We start from the raw sequence: 27,568 nt of genomic DNA, 5'->3' as shown, positions 1-27,568 counted from the left end.
AAAGATCATGGAGTGACCATTAATTTTGACTACAGAGAAGCAGATTTGTACCTTTAAGATGGGAAATATGGCCTTATCGTTCATTTGAGGTTTGTAGCAGTCATGGGAGGGAGGCAGAGGATTTGCAAGGAGGAAAATATCCAAACCGTCCTCGTAAACATACAAAAATATGGGTAGTAATACAGACAAACCTGTACGGATGAACTGATTGAAACATGAGCTGATTGAGGCATGTAATGAGATAAAAGCCCCTGTCCCCTGTTCAAGCCAAAAGTGATATAGTTGAACCTCTTCCATTGGTGCTGGGCAGCGGCCACCAGCATCCATGCTCATTTGCTTCTGGATTTTGGATGCAACCCTCCCCCCCCCCCCCGTGTGCATACAGGGTGAGGCTCTCATGCAGCGGGGACGAAAATTAGACGAAACGGTTGCTCTTTAGGTATTATTATTCAACATTTCCCTTTGAAATTTATCTTTGCCGTTGTTCGAGGGTGGGTGTCTGTAAGTCAGAGACCCTTTCGGGAGACTAACTAAAGTGTTCTCCCACTGACTTTTGAATATTACTGTTTCCAGTGTTGCATTTGCTAGTGAGGTAAATGGAAAAATTTGGCAATCTGCCCGGCATCTTGAAGGCAAATCTTTGATCAGAAGTTTCATGGAGGCTTCAGCACGCATTCCCTGTGTTTTTAGAGGCTGCTTCTCCACACCCCTCCCGAGAATGTGGAGATTCTTAAGGCACCGATTTCGCAGAAAGCTGCTGCTTTGCACTTCCATCCACGGCTGGTTTTGACTCGTCCGGAATGAAAGCTGTGCCAGGGGAACTGTTAAGTTCAGGATTCACTGTCTGTTCCTCAGAGAGGAAGAAGGAAAGATTGTCATTATGATCAAGCATATGGCACGGGGGTGGCTTGGTGGGCTTTCAGAGGAGATATGAGTGTTTTCATGAGTCACAGTTGAAGAAGACTTCTCGAATGCCAATTAGACACCCTAATCCCACGAATAGCTGTTTTTGAAATTCCTTTGAACTTGGCGTAGCAGTTTGAGTATGTCATATAATATTACGCACTGCTTACTTTTAGAAGGGATAAATCCATTCTGTGCGCAGTTAGCAGAGGGACATTTACAGAGCCTGGGGGTTTGCATTTCACAGCTTTGGAGCTTGTGATATTCCTGACCGCAAAGCCAGGCGTTCTGGGCGCGTTTGAGGGGAAGTGGAAAAAGCCATCATGATCTGGTTGGTTTTGGTTCTTACTTGTATCAGCACTGATTTTCTAGGAAGCTCTGAAATGGGGTTTCCCTGAAATGTAGGAATTTGTTTAAGGGTGCTAATATTCTGAGTTCTTGAACTTGCGTTAAAATCACTGATAGTCTAATTGCGTTTGTGAGGTCGATTACGATCTCTTTTGTCTTTGCGACATTTTGAAAGGGGTATGTTTCTATCATTCGACAAGATAGCAAGCTAAGCCTGAAGGGTGGCTTGTATTTGACATTTTTTCTTGTTGTTGTTGTTGTTTAGTTGTTAAGTCATGTCCGACTCTTTGTGACCCCATGGACCAGAGCCCGCCAGGCCCTCCTGTCTTCCACGGCCTCCCAGAGTTGGGTCAAATTCATGTTGGCAGCTTCGATGACACTGTCCAGCCATCTCGTCCTCCGTCGTCCCCTTCTCCTCTTGCCTTCACTCTTTCCCAACATCAGCATCTTTTCCAGGGAGTCTTTTCTTCTCATGAGATGGCCAAAGTCTTGGAGCCTCAGCTTCAGGATCTGTCCTTCCAAGGGAGCACTCAGGGTTGATTTCCTTCAGAATGGATAGGTTTGTTCCCTTTGCAGTCCAGGGGACTCTCTTCTACGTCAGCAATTATATTTATAATTTTTTAAAATGTGCATCCCACTTTTTATAATGTGTTCATAGAATTCAAGAACTGTATACATTGTTGGGAGACACCTCAAGGATCATCTTGTCCCATCATCTGCCCTTTGGCAAGCTGCAGTTCAACCATTCTTGGCAGGACGCTTTCCAGCCTATGTTTAAAAACCTCCAATGATGGAGAATCCACCGCTTTCTGAGGACAGTCCCTTGTACCGTTCAGCCACTCTTTCTATCAGAATACTCTTCTTTATCTTAACTTGAAATGTCCTTTGTTGTAATCTGAATACATTGCTTTGAGGCCTGCCCTCTAGAGCACTAGCTTGTCCCATCTTCCATATAGCAGTCCTCTGTAAATCTGAAAATGGCGATCCTGTCACCCCCCTTCATCTCTCTTAAGTACATCTGGCTCACTCGATCGTTCCTGAGCCCCACGGAGACTTTGGGTCTGGCATGTTCTTGCTTTCCAGACCTTTCACCTTCTGGGTTGCCCTCTCCTCTGGACATCTTTCCTAAACAGGTACCCAGAAGAGGGTGCAGCATTCCAGGTGAGGTCTAGCTGCAGCAGATTAAAGGAAAACACAATTTCTTTGACTCAGGGACACTGAAAACGGGGAAGATCCACCCACGTTTTGCAGAGAGGACCTAAAAGCAGGAGCCAGAATGAATGGCCTAGCCCAGTGGCTTGATATTTATTTCCCATTCCAACACTATGTCTCCTTTTCATGGGGATCATCTTAGGTAAATCCCCGTGGATAGTGGGCGAGGTGCAGAAACTCCCCAGGGCCCAGGGGCAGTTCTGGGTTTTAAACAAGGCTCTTCCCAATTTGGCCTCTTTTACCAACGCCTTCAGATAAAACGGCAGTTACCCCAGGACTCCTGTCTTCGGCTCAACCTTTTCTTCCTTGTGCTGGACTCATTCAACCCATCGCTGCTCATGATGATGAATCGCTCAAAGGCTTTGGCAGAGACTAATAAAATGCAGATGAGTTTGAAAGCAGCGGTGCTGCAGGCAATGTATTAGTCAGTTCCTGGCTCACCAAAGGGCCCTGCTTTTCATTCCACTGTCTTTCTTTCAAAACAGCCCACATGTGGCTGAGCTGGTGAAGATGATGATTGCTGTGGTTTCACAGCTCCCCCTAGTGCCCTTCATGAGCATTTGTTAATCTGAAGACAGGTGTTTGAGAGAGAGAGAGAGAGAGAGAGAGAGAGAGAGAGAGACTTTTGAGAATCTCCTGGACCACAAGGAGAACAAACCTGTTTTACTTTACTTTTACTTTATTTGGACTTATACCCTGACCCTCTAGACAAAGTTTCCGCATCAATCCCAACGGCAGCCTCACGTAGAGTGTGTTACAATGGTCTAATCTCGAGATTACGAGCGCATGGACTAGAGTAGTGAGGCCCCCCTCCCATCAAGATATGGTCGCAGCTGGGCAATCCGCCATAGGTGAAAATAGGTGGAACGGGCCACAGACGCTACCTGGGTTTCCATGGTAAGCATCGGGTCCAGATGTATCCCCAAGCTGCGAAACTCGCTCTTTGCGGTGAGGGTGAGGGTCGACCCCCCCAAAAGAAAGGGAGTCACCCAAACTGCTGATGGAAGGACCACCCACCCTCAAGACCTCTGTCTTGTCCAGGTGTGAAGGAAATGTGTTGCTGGAGGAGGCTCTTGAGAGTCCCCTGGACTGCAAGGAGATCTAACCTATCCATTCTGAAGGAAATCAACCCCGAGTGCTCACTGGAAGGACAGATCCTGAAGCTGAGGCTCCAAGACTTCGGCCATCTCATGAGAAGAGAAGACTCCCTGGAAAAGACCCTAATGTTGGGAAAGGGTGAAGGCAAGAGCAAGAGGGGATGACAGAGGATGAGATGGTTGGACTAAACAACAACAATATATCTCACACACCTAAGCTAGCCTTTCACTCTGCATGTGTTTGTTTATTTTATTGAATAATTTATTTGATTTATATACTCCCCTGGGCCAGTGGCAACTCTCAGTGGTTTACAATACAATACAGGCATTATGAAGTTCAGACAAACAGCAAAGAAACCCAACCTCCACCCCAAAATGAATAACAGTACTTAAACAGCTGTAAAATAGATTCTAAAATACTTAAAACGTTTGAATGGGTGGTAATCGGTCTTATTATAAGCTGTTTGCTTCGGTTTTGGAGGGCTCCATAGGCAGAATGCCTGCCAGAGTAACCAGGTTTTTAGTTTCTCGAAAATCCCCAGCAGAGGGGTCAGGTGGAGAGCAGATGGCACCAAGAAGCCCCGGTTTCTTGTTTTGTCTCTCCAGGCCTCTCTCAGGTGGCTTGGCCGTCCTGCTTCGGATGCTCAGGTACGACAGGCAGGCCTCTTTGGAAGCAGGTCCCGAACCATTCAGGGCTTTCATCTGACTGGGCATTACAGAACTGGGAGGTGGTATGGAAAACACACAATAGTTCCAAAAATGTGACTAGATGCATTGTAGTGACTAGAGTACATTCTGTAAATGTGGGTTGAAGATTCTGGTCAGAGATGGTCATTTTCAGATTTCACCTCTGGGCACTCTTGATTTGAATGCCCTGAATGGGTTAGATCAATACTGTAGCTGTGAGTCATTGAATACTTTACCCGCACCTTAGATCAAAGCCCATGGTTCTTTTTTTTTTCTCTTTTTTTTTTGGCTGGGGGAGTGGAGCCACACAGAAGCATGAGAAACCCCACCTTAGAGAAGCTGGAATAAAATTTAGTTCAGATCATATGTAAGCCAGTTGCAGCCCCGTTAGAAGTGCAGCCTTGTTAAAGGTGTGGTTTTGCTCTGATTCCTGTTATTGTCTGCGTATCAGAAGGCATTGGTGTGATTCTGCCAGATTTGTCTCTGAACCGTGGCTTCCTGCCTGCCCTGCTTTACATAGTTTTGGAGCAGAAGTGTGCTTGGCCATGCACGGCCACCCTGACCATGGCCCACCGTCATCATCATCATCATGTCGGAACTGGAAGGGACCCTCTGGATCATTGAATCCAGCCTCTATCAAGAAGGCCCCATGGGGAATCGAACTCCCAACCTCTAGCTCCACACCCAGAGACCTAAACTACAGAGCTATCCAGCAGTTGAGTAGTTATGAAATAATTTAAAAAAAACATTCCTGGGTGATCTGCAAACCATGTTGTGATCTTAAAACTTCAGGCCGGGTATTGATTTTATAGGAGTGTTCTTTGGCCTAAATTCAGCAGGAGCCCGATAAGGCCATTGAATTTCACTTTAAGGTGAAAGTCTGTCTCCTTATGACTTGAGGGGTGAAGATAAGGTTTTCTGCTTTCTCAGGAGTCTTGAACTAAAGCCTGAGCAACGGGAAGCTATCAAAGTTGGCATGATAAAAGGAGGCAGGTGCTCCTTTTATCAGGGTTCTGGGTTCTCAGGATTATTAAGAGAGGAAAGGTGAGATTCCTGATCAGAGGTGGTGGGTGGATTGCGTAGGTCCTTACATTCTTCTATGAATTTATATAATATAAACTACATTTATCCATTTGCCCCATAAGGCTTTGGGCAGATGCTATTGTGAAAAGGAATAACATCCCCATTCAAATGAAATAACATCCACGTCAGATCTGATTCTAGCAAGCTAAATTTAGGCACAGAAGCTATTTTAGGACAATTGTTCCTGTCCATGAAGCTGAGGTGGATCAGAGCCTGCAGGTGCATACTTTTGAGGGGGGAGAACGGTGGCTTTCCCACTTTGAAAGCAGGGGCGTCTGACTTCTTTTTGGCTGAGGCCCCTTGGCATGTCTGGTTTTATTTTATTTATTTAACTTCTATGCCACCCACACTACCCAAAGGTCTCTGGGCAGCTTACAGCAATTGAATTACAGTAAAAAAAAGATATAAAACAATTAAAATACAATTTAAATATATATTCTAAAGAGTAGAGTGCAGAGCCACCAGCTCCTCCTGGCCGCACACACTCTGCGAACTTGCAAACGAGGATGCTGAGCCGAGCCTCTGCTGGCGATGGTTTGGCGCCCGTTCCCCTTGCACCGCTGCCCGACAGAGGGAGCCACAGGCAAGCGAACAGTGGGAATACCTGCTGGGAATAATAGCTTTGCAGTTCTCCCAAAAGTCAAGGCCTTCAGAAGTTAATTTTAAATGCTATTTTGCTGATCTCATGCCAGGTGTACTTGGCTGGCCGTTGGAAAATCCTGTGGGGGTCTTTTGCTTCAGTTCCTTAAACTTCTTAATGCCATCAAGTTGCAAAGCTACATGTGGGAAGACATGTATGGAGCAATGCGTGTTTAAAAAGCGCCTCCTTGACCTTGAGCCTTATTGATTCCCAGTATCAGTGGTTTGGGTGACGTAATCAGTTGGAGGTACATAGGCTGGTGGTAAGTGCTTCGAGCGTAGCGTGCAGCCAGTCTGAGCCAGGTCAGCGCAGAGTGGCCTTGGTAGGGGATGCTTGAAGACCTAAAGCTCTAGCAAGAGAAAAGGATTTTTATTTGCAGCAGGAAGAAGCCACACTCTCTTTGGAAGCCAACTCTTCCGTCTACGGCTTGGGGAGAGAGAGAACACTCCCCTGAACACAATTTGCAGCCTCTGTGAATTCCTCCTGCAAGCACCTGCATCCACTCTTGCATGCAGCAAATTCAGCCTTGCCAGTCCAAATCAACGCCGCCCGCTCATAACTGCAGCAAAACTGACTTTTCACGAAGTGTCAGTGATGGAGAAGTGGGAGAACAGTACAGGTGCCTCAGCTTTCCACATGCCAGACTGGATGGTGAGTGACCTGCTGGTCAACTTTCTTTTGCAAGTGACCCAGAAAGGCCTTGGTTGCAACCAAATTTAGTTGCACCATTCCTTGGTCCATGGTTGTTGGCTAGAGTTCTATCCCGTGCAAAAGGGCTGTAGTACTGGTGTGTATTTTTCTTTACTGCCCAAATTGGTCTACAAATAGACCGCTGTCAGGACTCGAGTCCATCTGTAGAAGGAGGTCTATTATTTTTTTCTTTGCTTTCCACCTCTCTCACTCCTTCCTTCCCCTTTTCATGTCATTTGATTCGGGCACACAGATAGCAAATACTTTTTTTTTTTGGAGCCCCGTTAAAAGACTTAAGGAGCTGGAGGATGGATAGACCTGATCCTCAAAGTGCCGTCCACCAGAAAGAATTTGCTCCAGAGCAATGTTTTTTTGTACGCTCTTGCTCGGCTCCTGCTTATTTCCGCAAAGCGTGCGCAGGAGGACGTTCACACCAATTTTGTGCCACAGCAATTGTGGAGGTGGCCTGGGGGATGAGAGGGTTTTAAAAAAATGTTTCTGATTGCAAGAACCACAGATTTTTGTGCTGGCCGATTCCTTTGTAAATGCGTCAACCTCTCAGGTAGATTTTCTTGACCCCTAGCCATTTGAGTAGTGGATTCTAGCAATATATTTCTTTGCCAGGGCTCAGTACTTTCCTCAAGGACAAGCTGGGAATTTCAAGGTTCACCCCCCAAAAAAAGGCCTGTTTGTTGGGAAAGTGAGCGCCTTTATCCAACAAGCTGTAAGTTTTAACTTGTAAACTGCCCAGAGTTATACGGGGCGGTATATATATCAATCAAACCAACCTTCCCAACCTCAGGAGTCAAATCTAGTTTGATTCCTCTAGGAATCAATCTACTTTGGTTTTTACCTTTTCTTACAATTATGCAACATTCTTCCTCATTCCCTTCCCTTTTATTTCTGGAACCGGGAAGGATTTCCTGTGCACGTCTTCCTTCAACAACACACTGAGATTAGAGACTCCAATCCCCGTTTGGTTCAAAATATGTGCAAAACTCTTCCCACCCCCCCAAATTCTCTCTCTCTTAAAAAAATCAATGTATCCCCAAAACTGTGCTGCTTAGACTCGTGCAATTTAAGGGAGGTGTAATTCTCCGACACAAGCAAGATGGATAAATGAGTAACTATAAGGTTACTTGTGCAACTAACTTGTCCGTATATCCTTTGCCCCTGTCTTCATCATACATGTGTGTCTGAAATTCTTCTAATATATTTTTAAGGCTAGTTACTTCTTGTGTGTTAGACATGAAAGAGGGGACACTAGAGGGCAGGAAGAGATGTTTACAGTATATGCATCTAGACCTAACGAAGATTTGGCTTCACTGGAGTTCTTTCACTAACAGAGCCCATTGGTTTATTCCCTCTGTAGCCTGCTGAGGTCGAAATCCTGGCGTTAGAAAAGATCTCTTAGGTCATCAAATAATCCAATACCATGAACTTGCAGAAAATCCACTTGATGTGGATAATGTGGTTAAAAAAAAACCCAAACACAGCAGCTTTATACCCCAAGATAATTTTACTTAAGGACGTTCAGGGAAAGGAAAATGTCCTGTAGCCAACCCAAAATCTTGAAAATCCTCTTTGAAAGGGTCAGTATAATCTCCTGAACGTAATGGGGATGGGGTGCGTAACGGGGCTTCTGTGTAGGGAAGGAGCGGGTGAAGAAGTTTGGCTCTGCGTATGGGCCTCCGGACCCTAAACTGTTCAGAGCTTTGAAGGCAAGCCCCAGAGTCTTCCCTGAGGGCTGGACAAACAAAGCAGGGAGCTTGGTTTCCGAAACTGGGATAACATGCCTCTAATCAGAGACAATAGCCAGAAATTTCCTAGCTGCGTTTTGTAATGTATCTCCCGATAAGGGGACCCAAGGCGGCTATTACTGTAGATTACTGCAGCATTTTATCATTAATTATTGTGAAGGGGGAATATGGTGGGAGGAGGGAAATAAAATCTGCTAAAGTTTCCTTACCATAGGATTCATGGCCGCAGTCTGAAGCCCTCCTTTCTTGCAGCTATTTTCCTGCTCATCCACATCCACTGACATAAAGCTGCTATGAATCTGAAGTTATGTTGGTTCCTGTTCCTGTTTTGGAATCAATTCCAGCATTTTCATGAACTACACAAATATTTCAAAGTGGAAATGTATTCTTAGGAGTCTGGGTTTTCATCCCCAGGTGTCAAATTCCCGCCAGTGGATGTTGGTGTGGTGCATCATTATTACACAGTAGATCAGTAAAGATTTACCTTTAACATTGGGGTAGAAATTTCTAATAATTTGTTAACACTTTGAACCAGTTTATTCATCCATGCTGTCAATTTTTTTCTTTGTGTTCAAAGAGCTTGCATCACGTAAAACGTTTTCCTGTGGGCAACATCCATCTGCCCCCCCCTTTCTCCAGGTCGTATTTTTTTAATTACGAACTGCTGTGCTCATTTTACCAGTTCGGCACATGCTCTGCTAGAAATAGGTGCCATAGCCTGCTAAATATGTAAAAGGATGTTTTCCCAGTGTTGCCATCACCAGCCCAAATGCTGTTTCCCCCGGGATTCTCTCAACAGCAGAGAGATTGTTTTGAAGCTTGTACAAGAAGATAAACCCCAGGAATACGACCTTAAGTGGCCATAGAATATCAGCCTTGAGTTCCAAAATTATTTAAGTACAGTGTCAGTACTATCACCAGGGAAGCAAAAACGGGTCACTTTGGGGGATTGTGCAAGAGATAAAATGCACGTCTTAACATTTAAAATTGGATTTCCTTGACTCGTTAAAACTTTTGCTGTGCAATGGTAGCACTCCCAGAGTCAGCAAAAGGTGATCAGTGGTTGGAAGTTTGTCTCTGATTTGGAAAACCCCTGAGTAAGAGAGTTTGTGTTTGTGTTTTTTACTTTCGTTCTTTTCACTCAACTGAAGAATGTATGATTCTAGAAATTTAATTCAGTTGCATGTGAGAAAATATAGAGTGTTTCCTGAAAGCCAAACAGTGGTCTCTTATTAGACTTTGTGCTCTCTGGTCTGTTTGGTTGCTTGCTCAGGCCTTTGCAGTAATCAGACTTCCCAAAATAATAACTTTCGTGGCAAGGACGATCCTCATATTCCATATCCCCTCCTCGAGTTTTTGGACACGGTGGGCACCTTTGGACATAGTGACAAGCCATAATTATAGCAAAGTCGGCACACCTCAGTTTGGCCGTTGCGATGTCTGAATTGCAGTCCTTCCATATTATTGATATGAAATGTGGAATCTGGATCTTTATGGTTGGTTTATTTCCTCTGTCTCTTGTTGGAAAAAGAAGCCAGAAGGTCAAGGTGCTGTCGGTAAGCAAATCCAGGGAAGGAAAGTGGATAGTTGGTTAAGTTGCTTCTTCTTCGAAGGAGAGTGATCAGTTTGGGAGCCACCCTTTTGTGAAGTGGGAACCCAGCTGTTGGCAACTGCCAGAGTTTAGATATCAGGCAGGATTAGTCAGTGGGGTAAGGCAAAGTAGAGTGTGTGAGAGAGGTTTTGAATTTAAGCATTCAAGAGTTCCAAGCATTTACGTTAATCTCCCTGAGATTCTGACTCATGTGACACTGTAGGTGCGGGCTGGAATCTCAGCCTCTCTGCTAAATCCCTTAAAAAACTTGGCACTACACCTCTTGCTGAAGGCACGGGAATTTAGTACAAGTGGCTACCGATCCTCTTTGAAAAGGTGAAAGTGATTTTTAAACCTGTTCCCAGGGTCTAAGGAACCCCAAGTTAGAAGTAGATGAAGTTGCCCCCTTATATGCCCCCGTTTTGTGTAAGCACACTTGTTTTCTGCATGAAAGAAAAAGTTGAAGTGTCTTTGTCGGTAGCAGAGCAAAGTATGCCCCTGAAAATTCCCTCTCTGGGCTTTGCTGTTAACCTGGGGCGCACACAGTTTCCTGTGTGTGAAAGTGGGTCAGCTGACAAGTGTCTTGTCCGGTCACCATGACATGGCTTTTTAAGCTTCTACACTCGTGCGGCTTTCTTTTGCTAACTATTGGTGCCCTCCTAGGCCTCTGGCAGGCTTTCCTGTACACCCTGCTGATTGCACAGCACCCCAGTGAGTGCCAAGAGTACAGAGTTCAGTTCCGGGCGCCAGGCTGCTCCTGAAGCCCAGTTAGCATTTGTCCCGTTGCCCTGTGAACAAAACCTCCCTTGTGAGAGAATGAGGACACCTGAGATAAGGGGATACTATAGAAAAGCAAAACCTTTGCTCTGTGCAATCTGTATAGCTAAGGTTTCTCCAGAGCTAATTTCCTTGACTTGCATGACCCAATTTTCCAGGCCATTTGTCCTCTGGAATGAAAGTAGCTCATTAGCATTACCTGGCCTGGGACCATGCTGAAATAACCCAAGGTTTTACTCTTGGGTACAAGAGTATTCCAGGAACCTGGGAATTCTCTTTTCAGGTAGCATCATCCATGCAGATCACTAATTAAAAGTGCTACAGAGATTTTGTAAACCAACCAACAATTGGCTGAGCGGTGGTACAATTGCTGTAACAGATGATAAGGTAGAAGCATGGAGAGCCTTTCTTTGGAGCTGAAGGTGGACGGAAGGGTGTCTGTGTCGGTAGTTCTGCAAAACAGAATTCAGAAGCCTGTGCTAGGGCAGGAGGGGGCTGGCTTGGGACATTGGTTGGCTTTACAATGTGTGTATTTCCCAGTCTTTATCTGGAGTTGCCTAGTGAATATTTGTTCCAAAATACAGTGGTGCCTCGCTAGACGATGATAATCCGTTCCACTGAAATCGCTGTTTAGCAAAATCATTGTCTAGCGAAAAGCATTTCCCCATTGGAATGCAATGAAACCTGTTTAATGCGTTCCAATGGGGAAGAATCGTCATTGTCTAGCGAAGATCAGCCATAGGAAAGCAGCTTTGTGAACCGCCGATCAGCTGTTTAAATCGCTGTCTTGCGAAGCTTAGGTCCCAAAAACACCTGTTTTGCGAGTGTGGAGGAAGCAGTCACAATCGTCGTCTAGCGAAAATCGGTTTGCGAAGCAGGGACCCAACATTGTCCAGCGAAATTCCCCCATAGGAATCATTGTTTTGCTAATCGCTATAGCGATCGCAAAAAGTCAATGTCTAGCGAAAAAACTGTCATGTGGGGTAACTAGCGAGGCACCACTGTAATCTGGTCAAGTGGCATCTCCTTGTTCCTGGATTCCACCTTTCAGCTTTAAATTAGAACTTACAGATATGTGTGTATGAGTGAAAGAGAAACTTACAGATATGTGTGTATGAGTGAAAGAGAGACTTCTTCTTCTTCTTCATCTTCGTCTTCGTCTTTAGGTTAGTTAGGCATCCTCCAGTCTCGAAAGACTATGGTAGCGTGCTCTGTATGGAGGGCTTGGAACAGCGCCTAGTGTGGCTGAGAAGGCCAATTCGAGAGTGACAGTCCCTTCCACACTGAAGACAAATCCAGTCTGTCCCCTGTCCGGCTCCCTGGTTTTGCTGCTTTTGTGACTTCCTCTTTGCCTCGGCCTGCTGGACAAGGGTCTCTTCAAATTGGGAGAGGCCGTGATGCACCGCCTGCCTCCAGGCTGAACGCTCAGATGTCAGGTTTTCCCATCTGTTGAGGTCTATTCCTAAGGCCTTCAGATCTCGCTTGCAGATGTCCTTGTATCGCAGTTGTGGTCTCCCTCTGGGGCGCTTTCCCTGCACTAATTCTCCATAGAGGAGATCCTTTGGAATCCGACCATCAGCCATTCTCACGACGTGCCCGAGCCAACGTAGACGTCGCTGTTTCAGTAATGTGTTCATGCTGGAAATTCCAGCTCGTCTTCGTCTTAGTTTTTATTTATATGCACGTTTCTTCCAACAAAGGACCCAAAGAGGCTCACAACATTAAAATTCACGCAATTAAAATCACAATAAGTTCAATTTTACCTTGACATTTTCACCTGAAGCCAACCACTTGTCCCTGGAGGCCATTCACACGTTCGGCAGAGAGCTGCTTTGTATGTGAGTGAATCACCCACTAGTGACAAAACATTTTTTGGAGGGTCCTTTAGGGAAAAGTATGTGAGGAGTTGGCTCTTTGCTTGGATACTCTCTCGATCTCCCAGGAATCTCTCCTACGGAAGTCCATTGCTATTGAGCAGAATTTTCAAGAAGGCTTTTAAGGTTAAAAAGCAGGCATTCTGACAAACTTGCTTGGTTTTCTAGCCAGTAACAGTTTGTGGTCATCATCAACTCCCTTCCCATGACTTCTGAAACTCCCAAAGGCCTTTTCCTCACTTGGTGCCACCATCTTGAAATGAAAGGAAGCGATAGGAATCTCACGTTCCACAGTACAGTCATTATTTTTGTCATTTCTAACAAGTTGGTCTGATGGGTGGTTTAGAAGTTCAGAAAAATAAGTAAAAATAAGTGTCAAATATATGGATTAAAAGTATTTTTTTTTCAAATAAAGTTAATGTTTCAAACCTGCTCGCTTAACATTAAATGTTTTTCTTGACCAGTTAAGTTCACAAGCTTAAATGAGGGTCAGATTAAAGAGAAACTTCCACCCTGAGAACAAAACTTTGGAAACAACATGGCGGATGGTTAAGGTGGTCTCTATGGACGCCCTGTTCCTCCACCGTGCAGGTTGTCTCTTGGTATTTGTCAGTAAGTAGGAGCCTTCAAGCACAACAGCAGAACTCATTGCTTTAGCGATTCAGAGGCCATGATGCTGCTGAATGTGAGTCAACTTATTGCTTTGTTTGTACTAGCCATCCTTTCATAACTTTATTAGCAGCGTGTTAAGTGTGGAAGGGATGGTCGCTCTCGAATTGGCCTTCTCAGCCACACTAGACGCTGTTCCAAGTCCTCCATACAGCGCATGTGACCCTCGTCTCTCCAGACTGAAGGATGCCTGATCAGTTAAGTACCCGTATTTTTCGCTCCATAAGACGCACCTTTCCATAAGACGCACTGATTTTTTAGGAGAAGAAAACAGGAAAATATAATCTGTTTTCTTCGCTCCATAAGATGCACAGACTTTCCACCCCCCTGTTTTGTGGGAAAAAAGGGAGTCTTATGGTGCAAAAAATACAGTAATACTGCTGTCATTTTCTGCATTCTGTTCCATTCTGATCCCCAAATGTTGTACTGTCTGCATCTGAGAATGGATTGTAACCCATGAAAGATCATGCTGTAATCTTATCCAGTAGTTGCTAAGACTGCCACAACTTAACTGGACTTTCTTTCTTCCTTTCTTTCTTCCTTTCTTCCTTTCTTTCTTCCTTTCTTCCTTCCTTCCTTCCTTCCTTTCTTTCTTTCTTTCTTTCTTTCTTTCTTTCTTTCTTTCTTTCTTTCTTTCTTTCAGATATTTTACTCCACCTGTCCCCTTTAAAAAGGACCCAAGGTAACTTGCATAATTAAAAAGACAACATTTAAAAACCAAAAGCAGTATACAGATATTTTAAAAAATTAAACAAATATATCAAAATGGTAAATAAAACCAGCACAAAAAAACATTTAAAAGCAACAAGGTAGAACAGATCATTTAAAAAGGGAAAGGTCTTCTTCGTCTGCTTGCGGAAGGACAGCCAAGACCTGGCCCAACTCTGGCCTCTTTGTTATCAGGATTCTTGTGTCCTGCGGTGGGGGGAGATGTGGGAGCCCCAAATGTTTGCAAGATTCTGACTTGATTTATATGAGTCGTCTGGTATGCCACCTTGTCCCATGTCTATTTCCAATAGTAATTCTATTCCTCTGGCTAGGTCTCTGGTATCCGTTGCATGTTTCATCTTACATGCTTGTTACTATTCTCTGTGCATTGTGCCGTTGTGTAGCTGGTCGTATAGAGGAAAGTGAGGGGGAAGCTTTAGTGAGTATAGCTGCAAATTCACTCTGAACCTCCTTGAACAGGGTCAGAATGGCTGCTGAGATCTTCACGGAGCAGCCATTAGGGTGAGAAGTGGAACTGATGTTTAGACCTTGCAACCGTACGCCAACAAAGTTCCAGCGGCAAACTAGCAGTCGCTTGAAATGGAGAATAGCTTGGGGTCTAGCTGCTTCCCATGTCGGCCAAAGAAAGGGAAGACAGCAGTCCCAGGATGTAGAAAATAGAACGCTCTTTATTCCTTTACAAAATGCTCAACACATTCCTGCCTATCAGCCTTCTTCAAGGGTTGTGTAACATTAAAAGAACCACAGTTACACCATTATAATTTCCTGGGGAGGACAACACCAGATAAATAAATGAATGTATCCCTAATTCTACAGCTCATTCATAATTTTTTTTTACTGTATTCTTATGTTAGTTAATCATAATCTTGTCTAGAGTATTGCACCAATATGTTAAAATTAGGGTAGGTGGATATTAAAATAATATTTCATTTAATATGCAGTCATAAATGTTACCTGTCCATACTGTGTTTATTTAACTCTAATTAGTTCTCCTCCTCTTTACTCGGTCTCTGACCAGCTCCATTAAACTAGCTCTAATACAGGAGTGAGGATTGTGATGATGGAATTGAGCCTTCTCCGGAGGGGGGGGGGGTAGTCATGGCTTGGGCCTGGCTGCTTAATATGTATGATCGGCTTTTCAGCCTCCTCCAGGACGTCGAAGGGAATGGCAGATTAGTTATGCCTTTTCCATAATATTTTGTCCTTAAAGAGAAGCTGAAGATTGGACTTTAATGATGAGGCCTTGTTAACCTCGCCCCGTATGCCTTTTACAGCCAAATGGTTTGCCATTTCCTCCCGGCCCTTTGGGGCTGTATAAGGGTTCTGGGTTACCCCACCCATGTCTCCACGCGGAGCATTTTGTAGAGAACAAACCCCCTCTCTGTGCTCTGTGGGGTCGTGGCTGTTTGTCTAGGAGCCTGGCTTGGGTCGGCGTTTGCGGGTTTCCATTTCAGCTTTTTCCTTCTTTCCGTTTCCAGAATTCATACCAGAATGTGGATCTTTGTGTAGCCAAAGTAACATCGTCCATATGCAAGAAGAGATAGTAGTGTATGTGGGGAAATCTCAAGTTTTGTATTATTATTATTATTATTATTATTATTTATTTAATTTATATCCCGCCTATCTAGTCGTGGTGGACTACTCTAGGCGGCCAACAACAGAGATAAAATACAATAACATAAAACAACAACAATTAAAAATAGGGAGACAATAAAGGAGAGAAGAAAATCAAAAGTAATCTGGAGAGTAATCTGGAGAGAAGGCCTGCCGAAACATCCAAGTCTTTAATAGGTTCTTAAAGGTGCACTAGTAAGTAGTGCAACAGAGAGAGAGAGAGAGAGAGAGAGAGGAGGCGTCCATTGGGTGAGCCCATGACTGTAAGATTGTTCATTTTTGGGTATTCCCAATAAAAAGAAGTCTTGGCCAGTAAGATTTGAAGAGACCCTTCTCTGCCTTACACTGTGAAGAGTTGCTGAGTGCCAGAGCAGTTGCTCTCTCTCTCTCTCTCTCTCTCTCTCTCTCTCTCTCTCTCTCTCTCTGTGTGTGTGTGTGTGTAAGAATACTAGAATGGCACTGTTGTACTAAAGAATACATCCCTTGTCCTCTTTGCCCACAGCTTCCATTTAATTGTACAAAGTCATAATAATAATAATAATGACCACAGATACAGCAGATTTGTTTTAAAAAATGATAATTTTATATGGCATACCCATACCCTTAGATGTCGAGCTGGATAAACGCATTGGGAAAGCAGCTACCATGTTCTCTAGACTCACAAAGAGAGTATGGCTTAACAAGAAGTTGACGGCATACACCAAAATCCAGGTCTATAGAGCCTGTGTCCTGAGCACACTCCTATACTGCAGCGAGTCCTGGACCCTTTGTGCACGGCAGGAGAGGAAGCTGAACACCTTCCATATGCGTTGTCTCCGACGCATTTTTGGTATCACCTGGCAGGACAAAGTTCCAAATAGAGTAGTCCTAGAACGAGCTGGAATTTTCAGCATGTATACAATATTGAAACAGCGCCGTCTACGTTGGCTTGGGCACGTCGTGAGAATGGCTGATGGCCGGATTCCAAAAGATCTCCTGTATGGAGAATTAGTGCAGGGAAGCCGCCCCCGAGGGAGACCACAGCTGCGTTACAAGGACATCTGCAAGCGGGACTTGAAGGCCTTAGGAATGGACCTCAACAGATGGGAAACCTTGACGTCTGAGCGTTCAGCCTGGAGGCAGGCGGTGCATCATGGCCTCTCCCAATTTGAAGAGACACTTGTACAGCAGACCGAGGCAAAGAGGCAGTCCCGAAACAAGCAAAACCAGGGAGCTGGACAGGGGACAGATTGGATTTGTCTCCAGTGTGGAAGGGATTGTCACTCTCGAATTGGCCTTCTCAGCCACACAAGACACTGTTCCAAGACCTCCATACAGAGCACGATACCATAGTCTCTTGAGACTGAAGGATGCCTACCCATAGCTGGAAACCTCTAGGCCGGTGGTCCTTAACGTTGGGCCTCCAGATGTTATTGAACGACAACTCCCAGAAGCCTTCGCCACCACCTCTGCTGGCCAGGATTTCTGGGAGTTGAAGTCCAAGAACATCTGGAGGCTCAAGGTTGGGGGGGCACTGCTTCCATGACCTCCTATTGGCAATAAATATATTCTTGGCCTCAAGGACTGATGTGCAGGGAGCTCAGGAGGCGTCCTGTGTCTTTTTCAAGGGAAGGCTTTCCAGCCTTTGTCTGGCATAGACCTAGATTAAAGATAATGTTCACGCACTGGGAAGAGTGATATCTTTCAGACCGCCTGGTGCAGTAACACTTCTGAAAGGTGAGTCCAGCGTGAATGCAGAGATTTTTATCAGAGAGATGGGTTCTACTTTAGTTCTCTCACCAAGGTTTATTTCCATACGTATGGCGATTGTCACTTTGCATGGGGGGGGGGGAAGGTATGGAGACAGGGAAACCTCTGACCCGCATTTCGACTGGCACAGCCCGATGAGGGGTGGTTTGGATCATTTTTCTTGTGTGAAACTCTGTTCTAAGAGGCTTCATCAAGATTCACCTCTTTCGGAGAGCAGTCACATCAACCCCCAGTTGCGATGATCCATTCTCAGTCTGTCGTATTTGTCCCTTTCTTCCCACCTTCTAGAGTTTTGTGCACAGGGAGGCATCCTCGGGCAAACGCTTAGCCTTGGCAGCCTCTTTCTTTTTCGTTTGTAAATGATGGAACTCACCTTGGATCTCTATGAGTGACTTGCCTTTTGTCTCTGGAAGCAACCAGAAGATAACAATCCACGCGATTGCAATGAAGCCCATAAAAACCAGGAAGCAGAAGGTGTCCAGATAGAGTACTAGATATGGAAAAACCATCCCAACTAAATAGGTTCCCACCCAGTGGAGGACCATGGTGATGACAAACGCAGCCGGCCTGGATGTCTGTGTGAATAGTTCAGCAATGAGGGGGAACGTGGATCCGGCTGGCGCCATGGCATAAATCATGATAAAGAGGAAGACAAGGACGGTGTTGCAATATGGGATCCAGAAGGCTCGATCTTGAAGGGAGAAAGTTGTCGTTAAGAGTGCCAAGACCAGGATCATTAGACCGTATCCCCACAGCATTAGTTTTCGTCTGCCAAAATGCTCTATCATGTAGAGGCAAGAAAAGGTGGAGAAAAGCTCGCAGGCTCCAACCCCAAGGGTCACATAGGAGATGAGTTCTTGATGAAATCCGGCAGCGCTAAACACATCAGAAGCGTAGAAGTAGATGGCGTTGATTCCACTTAACGATAAAGCGCACGATACTGTGACCAGCAAGTATACCTGGCGTCGCATGGAGGTGTCTCTTAAGAGCTGCAGCACATTCATGATTTTGACTTTTGCCATGGTGGCCTGTTCTTTCCGCATATCATCCACTTCTTCCTTGTGATTCCCTTCGCCCCAGAGCTGCCTCATAGCTTTCAAACAGCCTTCTAAATCGCCCTTCTGTGTCAAAAGGTGAGGTGGAGATTCGGGGAAGAAGGGAATGGTGGCCAGCATCACCAAACCTAATGCTCCACTGATGGCCAGCAGGAGAGGCCAGAGAGATTCAGTTCCTAAAAGTTCCTTTTGTCCTGTCAGCTGCCCTAGGAATTTCCCCACGTTTACAAAAATTGCAAGAGTGACATTGATGGCACCGCGCCGGTGCTTAGGGGAAATTTCTGACACGTACTGACCTTGGACGCACGTGCCTAAACCCGTACTGAAGCCGTACAGAAGACGTCCGACCAGAATCATTTCGAAAGACTTTGCTGTTTTACTGGTGGCACTCATCACTGCCGCAACTAACATGAGTAAGCTACTGAATATCAGACATTTCTTCTTCCCATATTTGGTAGACAAATAGCCCGACAAGCAGCTTCCTATCAATCCTCCAATGCTGAAGGCGGACACAATGAAAGACCAGAGGAAGGTGAGGGTCTGCTCATCCACAGGAGCATCGAATCTCTCTAGGAACGTGTCGTTGATGAGCTTCTTGATGTACGGTGCGGTAAAGTTGATCACAGCCACTTGGAATCCAAAAAGGAAGGTTCCACCAAAGGACAGGACGAGGGACATCAGAAGAACTCTTCGATACAACACCACATCGGAGCAGATATTCGCCATTTTCAATCTTGTGGCCCTTTCAGTCGGCTGGTTTCGTGGGCTGGAATTTCACTTTCTAGTAATAGTAGATAGCCCAGCTTCCTTCCCTTTCATTACTGAGCGGCACGCTCCAAGAGAGAGGATCTTATACTGGGGGCAGGCCAACTGACTTGTGACTTTGTACTGTTTGTACGTCATGAACTTTTATCTGTTTGTGTTGGTCAAGTCCCTTCGTCCTTATGCAAGAAGTGACTCTGCGCAAGAGTTATCTGGGCAAATTAGACCTGGTCCTGAATATTCTTGTCCTGAATTGATTTAGATCGATTATGGGCTGTGGTCTTCATGTAGAACTTGAATATAGCTGTCTCTCTGCACCCTCCTAGTCTGGAATTTCGTTTACTTCTAGTTTAGACCTCCCCAAAAGCAGCTCTCCTTTGGATTTTTTGAGACGTGTATTTATGTCTGTCCCCTCATGTGTCCCAAGACCTAAACTGAAGTAAGGCTAACAGATTTATTTTAGTGTGGCTTTCATGGGCTGTAGTCTACCTTTTTTAAATTTGTCCTAGCTGAAGCTCTTAGGTTGCTTCTGGTGGGCTGCTCTGAGAAATGTGAGACTAGGATAGACAAGTGGTTCATGTGATGAAGCAGATATGCCTAGTGTTCTTCACAGGCATAAAACGAGGTATTGGACATAGCCCATAATGTTCTGAGAACGTTGCTCATTTTAAAGCTGATTTCATGCCTATATAATTATGAGGTGGTGGCGCTGGGGGTTAAACCGCAGAAGCCTCTGTGCTGCAGGGTCAGAAGACCAGCCGTCATAAGATTGAATCCATGCAAGGGAGTGAGCTCCCGTCTCTCGTCGCAGCTCCTGCCAACCTAGCCATTTGAAAGCATGTAAAAATGCGAGTAGATAAATAGGTACCACCTCGGTGGGAAGGTCACGGCATTCCATGTCTAGTCGCGCTGGCCACGTGTCTATGGACAAACGCTGGCTCTACGTCTTGGAAACGGGGATGAACACCGCACCCTAGAGTCAGACACGACTAGACTGAATGTCAGGGGAACCTTTCCCTTTACCTATATAATTATGAAGGGAAGCTAGTGGCAGATACCTGCCTTTCCAAGGATGTATCTGAGACAGGAATAAAAAGTGTATCTAAGTGACTGTCTTCCCAATATGTAAAATGTTCAACGAAAGGTTTAATATTATTTTGAGCTCCAGGGGCCAGCAAAGAAGGGTTTTGGGGTGTGTGTGATTGTCTCATAGGGGTGAGTTGCTTGTCAATGCTACTTGGTACGTACGCTCCATGCAGGATGCTTAGGTCACATGCTTCCTGTGTGTTTTTTTTTTCCCCTGGTGACAGCAATTCATTGATGTCAGACACTTTTTACAGTTAGAAAATGAAGGCGATCAAGTTCCTGAAATGCGTTTTGAACCCAGCTCATCCAAATCTTAGTGTAAAAACAAGCATGAACCATAGAGGTGAAAAATCCTTCAAGGCTGATTAAATGCAGGAACTTCTCTCGCTTACTAGAGGTTAGCTTGCTTGGCTTTGCGTCTAGTCTTCAGAATTTAGGCATTGGGATTCCTTTCAGGTCTGCCTGAATTACATCTCTCCAACATCATACTGCATTATCTGTGATGTTTGTTTTGTATGGTTTCTCTGTCCGCAACTGGTAGCAGTTTGCTTATTGGAAGATCAGTGCTTGATCAGGAGTTAAGGCTCCCTACGAACAAGTTTTTTAACTTTCTGACGTCTCCGGGGGTGCCCGGGAGCTCTCTGGTTGTGGCAGTACCATTTGCTGGCCATCTTTCAACCACCAAAGCTGGAGATATTATAGAAGATGCAAGTGTTCCATTTGTGGTGGTGGTCCTCTTATCCCTACTTGAGTTGCGGTGTTGAGCCTTCTCAGTAGACTGTGTTGGTGGGGCGAGGGCCTTGGTCCCTTAGAAGGGACACGCACACTTCCTTTGTCTCCGTCTGGAAGGGGTGTAACAAAGCCACCGTTCCTCATTCCTTCCTTCTCTTCAAGGAGGTGCCAGAACGGGACAGAAATAGCTGTGCAGGTGTGTTGTCTCCTACAGGTTCCTTGAATTACACTATTCTGGAACAGCACCAGACCCTCCCAAAGGATACTGAATTCGCTTGCAAGGGCCCTAATGTTTTAATACAGAGGAGGAACCACCCGGCAGGGCAATAAATGCCTTCATTGTTTCACACGCTGGTTATTTAACTTTGTCCCAACTGGCCTCTGTGTTTAAACATAATCTGACCCTGAGAAAAGGGAGACTGGGGGGGGGGGGGGGAAGAGGACCAAGTTGAAAGGTGCCTAATTAACAAGTTAATTATAGCAGGCAAGAAATGTACTGGTTATGTAAATAAGCTGTTATGCAGGCCGGCCATGACACAGTGACTAGGGTTAAAGGATTTGGCAGGTGAAGAGGACATTAAGGAAGAAGAAGAGAGAAGGGAAAAAACTGGGCGGGGGGGGCAGGGAAACTTTGTTCTCCAGGGACCAGTGGGCGTGCTTCATTAAAGTTTGGGGTTCTTTGTCTTCTAAACGGTGCCCTGGACCAGAGAGGATAGTTGCTGAGCGCCAGCCATGCAGAAGGAGTCCTCTTTACCTCCTGCAACCTTCCACCCCTCCCACCGCTACCCCATCTTCCCTCCCTGAGCAAAAGAGCTGAAACCAGAGCAGAGCAGACATTGCCGGCTGGCCGCTCGCCGAAAGCAAGGTCTAAAAGCATGGCCCACTGACCGGGCCGGGCGAGCCAGCTTTAGAGAGCAGGGCCATGCCGAACCACAAGAAGTACGTTGTCAACGGCAGCTCGGGGATTAAAACCCAGGTGAGGGGAAGCCTTTCCATTCTTTCTAGAAGCAGAGAGCGTGATCCTGCCGGCCGGTCTTCCCCGGGTCTTTCTGGACGCAGCTAGAGCCTCTGGTTGAAAGCGAGGGGGGGAGGAAGCCTGTACTCCTGCCTCCTCTCAGCCTTCCCCGAAGTGTGTGTGCTTTTGGGTGGGTGGCCCGGTGGCCGTTGGAGAGACCTGGTCCGTAGAAACTGGACCCTTTGCCTAGCAAATTGTTTTCTTCGGCTCTGCAGGTGGACAGAAAATGGGTAGAATCGTCCTCTTAAGAGATCTGGGTGTCCCATAAAGTGTGAGGCAGGCCCTGGGGTGAGAAATGGGTTGTTTTCCTGGCAAATAAATTGCCCAGAGTCAAATGTTCACAGAGTTAGATGGTTTGCATAAGGGTCATAAGTTGTTCTGTTCCAGGGTCATAAGTTGTTCTGCGTGTGTCTATGCTTCTGTTTTGGAGGCCCTCCTCCCATTGCGTTGAGCTAAAACCGTTCCCCACCTGATCCGCGTTTTAAAACTTCCAGCGGATTCCTGTGTCTCGCTAAGGAATGAACATCCCTGCTCGGGTGGTAGAGGGCAGGAGACTTTACGGTACCCATCAGAGAGGCTGCTGCTTCGTATCCCATGTGGCTGTCCTGGCAGGTATCTCTCAAACTCCGGAGGTATATTAAGCGTGGCTCTCTGTTTGCCCTGCAGGCAAGTGAATTAGCTGGGCAAGCACTTCTGAGCTTCATCGTTCAAAGTTCTTTTTCCACCTTATACAAGTCAGACTGTGAGGTCATCCAGCTTAGCGTGGTCCATTGGCAGGGAGTCTCCCTGGCCCCTAATAAGCCTTGTCAATGGCGGAATCCGTCGGGGCTCTCAGAGGACGGCTTTCCTCCGTAGTTCCTCACTGGATGTGTACAAGGCTGCTGTCCGTTACGAATGCAGGGCCCCATCCGCTGCTTCATGCAGATTTCCTCCGGTCTGGTTTTGACTTGTCCGTGGGGAGGGGGTCCCCAACGAGAAGACCGCAGAGGCCTCCAGAACAGGCCGCTTCCTCCGTACCAGCCAGCTTGCGGCCAGAGGTCAGAGAGAAGGGCTTTTCTCTGTATACATCCTGCCTAAGGTGGAAGGCAGGCTGGTGGTGTACGAGAGTGTGCCCTTTCGGTGGCTGCAGCCACACCGTGGGAGCTGCTGGACTGACCGCCCTGAGACCCTTTTCGGGTGGAAGGACACACAGTCTCAATGAAATAACTAAAGTATAGAGGAAGGGGATATTGGCAGCTCGCCTTCTTAGCCGGAAGGATGGTTAAGGGTCAGGTCCCTCGGTCTGCCTGTTTTTTGTGCCGCAAGTAGCGTGGCGTGCAGTCGCTAGAGTGTTGGACTGGAATTGGAAAACTCCTGGGTTCAAATCTCCGTTCAGCCACGAAACTCCCTTGGAATCTTTCTCAGCATGACCCCGACTTCACAGGGTCATCGGGAAGCCGGAGGCTGCCATAGCTTCTCCTCCACCTGTAGAAGTTCCCTTTGGGATACGGCAGCATAGCTTCTTTTCTCCACTTGTCTGGAAGAGTGGGTTCTGTTTCTCTCCTCCTTTTTCTAAGTCAGTGAATGAAGTCAGCCCCTTCCCAAGTTTCCTGCGAGCAAAATGTGGAAAAAAATACTTTCAAAGGTCACTGGATGATAGAACCTAGTTTTTATAGCCCATGAGTCTGAGCTTTTAAGTCGGTGCCCTGGGCAAAAATGGAGAGAAAAAAGGTTGGTGCAGGTGCAAGATTTACCTGGATGCCTGGCAGCTTAATAGTTCTGCCTTGGGGCCCCTAAAATAGTTTGTGATCACGGGAAATATGCCCATTTTTCTTTTTAATTTCATACAGTAGTTATTGTACATATTAAACAAAACTAAAAAAAACATACATACACTCAGTGTCCTCCTTCCCACCGGGGCCAAGGGAGATACTCTATGGGAAATAATTTCTGTAAGTGGTGGGTGAAGCAAGTATTATGGAACAACTGTGAGGGAGTTTGGGTAAACAGGAAAGAGGAGATAGTTGTGACAAGGAGATAGTAATGGGTTAATAACACGTAATCATGGGCTCGAGCTACAGGAAGCCAGATTTCAGCTGAATATGAGGGGAAAAAATTCCTTATTGTTAGAGCAGTACAACAATGGAATCCATGGGGAGTGGGGAGCGATTCAACACTGGAGGCATTCAAGAGAAAATTGGAGAACCCTCTGCCAAATCTGCTTTGATTTCAATTCCTGCACTCAGTGGCCTTAGTGGCCCCTTCCAGCTCAGTTATTCTATGATTCTATGTTGTGTATTGCTTATTACCAAAAAAAGCGGAGCCTTCCATGCTTGGAGATAGGAAGGAGTGGAAAAATAAGGGGTCCAGAACTAATTGGGGGCTTTTTCCTGGGCCTTTGTGTCTCTGCTCAAGACAAAAAAAAGAACTAGTTCTTTAAAACAAGTTATGTAGTAATAAAATGCATGGCCTGTGAAACAAGGATTCTAGTGAAGTAATTGGCATCTAGCCTTAAATGCCAGTAGAAGCAGCGGCTGTTCCCTGATCACCAGAATTGGCACGTTTGTCTTTTTCTTCTCCTTGGTTTTCCTAAATCTTGGTTTATCTCTTGGCAGATCCAGTTTGCTGACCAAAAGCAAGAATTCAACAAACGCCCCACAAAGATTGGTCGCCGTTCATTGTCACGGTCCATCTCTCAGTCATCCACAGACAGCTACAGCTCTGGTATGTATCACTCATCCCCAGTCTTGTTTTCAGGGTGGAACTTTTTCCAGATATACGGGGAAATTGATTCTATCCAGTAACCGCTCTTGTGTTGAACTAAAAGCAGATTTTTTTCCCCCTGAGCATCAGGGGCTGAGGAGCAGCGCTTCGGGAGGCCTTCAGAGCCAACCTGGAAACGTTGAACTGTCTTCCTGTCTGTTGGAAAGAAAATCCTGACCTAGCTGGACTTTTAGTCTGATCCAGCGAGGCTGCTGTTGCGTTTGTGGGTTGAGTTGAATAATTGTAATATTGGCATTTGCACTGTTTGGACTGAGGGCAGCTAAAGGAAACGTGTGTATTAGGACTTGCTTCCCAGAGTTCAGATAACAACATAATGTGGTTTGGAACTGGGAAACTCCACAAAAAGTGAGGGGTGCATCTGCAGGTGTTGGAAGACCCTTTCTGGGATCACTTGCTTGACCTCTGCTTACATACGGAAAACTCATATGCCTTGAGAGCAGAAGCCTGCGCAGTGCTTGGTTCCATCCTGTCCTTGGAACCTCAGATCACAATAGCCATTTATGACTCATCTCTCACCCCCAGGCATGACTTCGGTCGATCATCCACCACATGGCAACCTGGGAAAATGAGTTGCAAATCTGTATAAGCCGCACACTTTTTTTTTGCTTTTCGTCTCTCTCCGTGTGTGCCTGAATGAGCCTTCTCTCCTAAGCGAGAGTCTTCCATCCAGATAAGATGGATGTCCCAAGAGTCTTCTCGTGCGATTCCTACGATGACGAAATACCCGAGGTGTCTCAGTTGTCAACCTGGTCAGAACCAGACATGATGCGAGGCAGACCTCGGAGTAGGCAGGTGGAACCAAGTGAGTAAGAAGAGACATAGGGAAAACATTGTGCATGAGGCGTCACGAAAAGAGTTGGCTGCATGGCGCTAAGGTGGGGGCAAAGGTGTAATTTAGGGGAATAACCTGAGCTTATCAGTAGGATCTTCATTAAAGGAAGAAGAGAGAAAACCTTCTGCCAAGCAAGTTTGTTACTTGCATCCAGATATCAGTGATTCAGAAATTCTAACTAGATTTCCAGTCCTAGTAAACTGGTCAACTTGATTCCTTTTTGCAGTCAGGTCATAAGAATAGCTACCATGTTCTCCAGACTCACCTAGAACAAGCTGGAATCTTTAGCATGTATACATTACTGAAACAGAGATATCTACGTTGGCTCGGGCATGTCGTGAGAATGGCTGATGGTCGGATTCCAAAAGATCTCCTGGATGGAGAATTGAGTGCAGGGAAATCACCCCAGAGGGAGACCAAAGCTGCGATACAAGGATATCTGCAAGCGGGATCTGAAGGCCATAGGAATGGACCTCAACAGATGGGAAACCCTGACATCTGAGCATTCAGCCTGGAGGCAGGCGGTGCATCGTGGACTCTCCCATTTTGAATAAGAGACCCTTGTCCAGCAGGCTGAGGCCAAGAGGCAGTCACAAAAGCAGCAAAACCAGGGAGCTCGACAGGGGACAGACTGTATTTGTCTTCAGCGTGGAAGGGATGGTTACTCTCAAATCGGCCTCCTCAGCCACACTAGACGCTGTTCCAAGTCCTCTATTCACAGCATGTTACCCTAGTCTCTCGAGACTGAAGGATGCCTAATCTAAAAAAATTGTAAGAGCACCTGCTCACCTTTGTACCAGCCCACTTTCTGGCATACCACAAAGTAGAAATCTCTACTCTTTTCTTTGGTTTGCTGTGAGCCACTTTGAGTCCCCAGGGGAAGAAAAGCAGCCTATAAATAAATAATATGCAAATCACCAAAAGCTTAAACACAGTCTGTTGAAGGATAAGGCCCTTTTATCTCCCCGTTTGTGGTCAGCCCCACATCATCTGTGTGGAAGTTGCTAAATGAAACATGGAGATTTGCATCTGGCTTTGCATTTCATTTGTAAAAAAACCAGCTCAGCAGTGAAGGAACTCTTTTGGAAGATCCTGTCCTTTGGGGGGGCAGGGGTGATTAACAGTACTTTGAAAAGTCAGGTGGGCTTTACAATTTACCTGGCAGGGTGGGGTGCTGTTGCAGTCATGATTTGCTCCAGATTACTCAGTATCAAAAGCTTGTGGGGGAGAGGGGCCCTTGACAGCTGTTGTTGGAAAATCCAGCCCAGCTGTGTATGATTCCCAAACAAGCTTTTGGACAAAGAGTCCTCTTGTGGACCTCAGAGCCAGGGGCAGTGCCCTATAATTGCCCTGGTGCGAACTTCCATCGACACCAGATTTCTCAAGGTCAGCTGTGCTGGCAAGAACTGAATCATCTCGTACTGGGCGTCTAGAAGTCCTGCCACCCACCTTTACACCTTTTGGTCAGGAGTTGCGTCATCCCCAATTTGCTTATTTGGCTCTCCCCCCCTTTCCCGTACGGTGTTCTCATCTGCTGTTTGCCAGGGTTTCTGCGGCGGCCGGTCTCATGGTCCTTTCCATCTCTTCTTTCTCCCAGCGGCCTCCTACACAGACAGTTCCGACGATGAGACCTCCCCCCGGGACAAGCAGCAGAAGAACTCCAAAGGCAGCAGTGATTTCTGCGTGAAAAACATCAAACAAGCTGAATTTGGGCGTCGGGAAATTGAAATTGCCGAACAAGGTAACACCACCACCACCACCCCCGCAGAGAGAGTGAGAGAGAGCTGTTTAGGTACTCTGCTGGGCATTCCCCTCACACTCATCCTGACCTTGCACCCTCAGCAGATACTGAGACAGGATTTTTCCAGTCTTTTTCCAGAGTCCCTTGGTTTACTTTTAT

General features: G+C 46.0%; 1 protein-coding gene and 1 pseudogene across 4 annotated transcripts in view; one reads left to right on the top strand and one right to left on the bottom strand.

Annotated features, from left to right (window-relative positions):
- The window catches only part of AHCYL2 (adenosylhomocysteinase like 2), a 96,722-nt gene that overhangs the window by 42,140 nt on the left and 27,014 nt on the right, over nt 1-27,568 (top strand). The window contains exons 1-3 of one of the 3 annotated variants that reach the window (XM_020812465.3): nt 6,003-6,621; nt 24,668-24,776; nt 27,266-27,409. In XM_020812465.3, coding sequence (XP_020668124.1) covers nt 6,565-6,621; nt 24,668-24,776; nt 27,266-27,409 — 310 coding nt within the window. In that variant the 5' untranslated portion in view covers nt 6,003-6,564. Of the gene's footprint in view, nt 1-6,002; nt 6,622-21,746; nt 22,035-24,667; nt 24,777-27,265; nt 27,410-27,568 lie in introns of those variants that run through there. The other 2 variants (XM_020812466.3, XM_073002436.2) reach the window with 2 other exon arrangements.
- Nucleotides 17,138-19,877, bottom strand: LOC144583188 (solute carrier family 2, facilitated glucose transporter member 5 pseudogene; annotated as a pseudogene). Its single transcript, XR_013536843.1, has one exon. The product of XR_013536843.1 is annotated as a solute carrier family 2, facilitated glucose transporter member 5 pseudogene (transcript).

Source organism: Pogona vitticeps, chromosome 5, assembly GCF_051106095.1.
Source record: "Pogona vitticeps strain Pit_001003342236 chromosome 5, PviZW2.1, whole genome shotgun sequence".
In the NCBI taxonomy this organism is placed as follows: domain Eukaryota; kingdom Metazoa; phylum Chordata; class Lepidosauria; order Squamata; family Agamidae; genus Pogona; species Pogona vitticeps.
The sequence above is the reverse complement of the archived record's forward strand: the minus strand, read 5'-3'. Positions and strand labels throughout refer to the sequence as shown.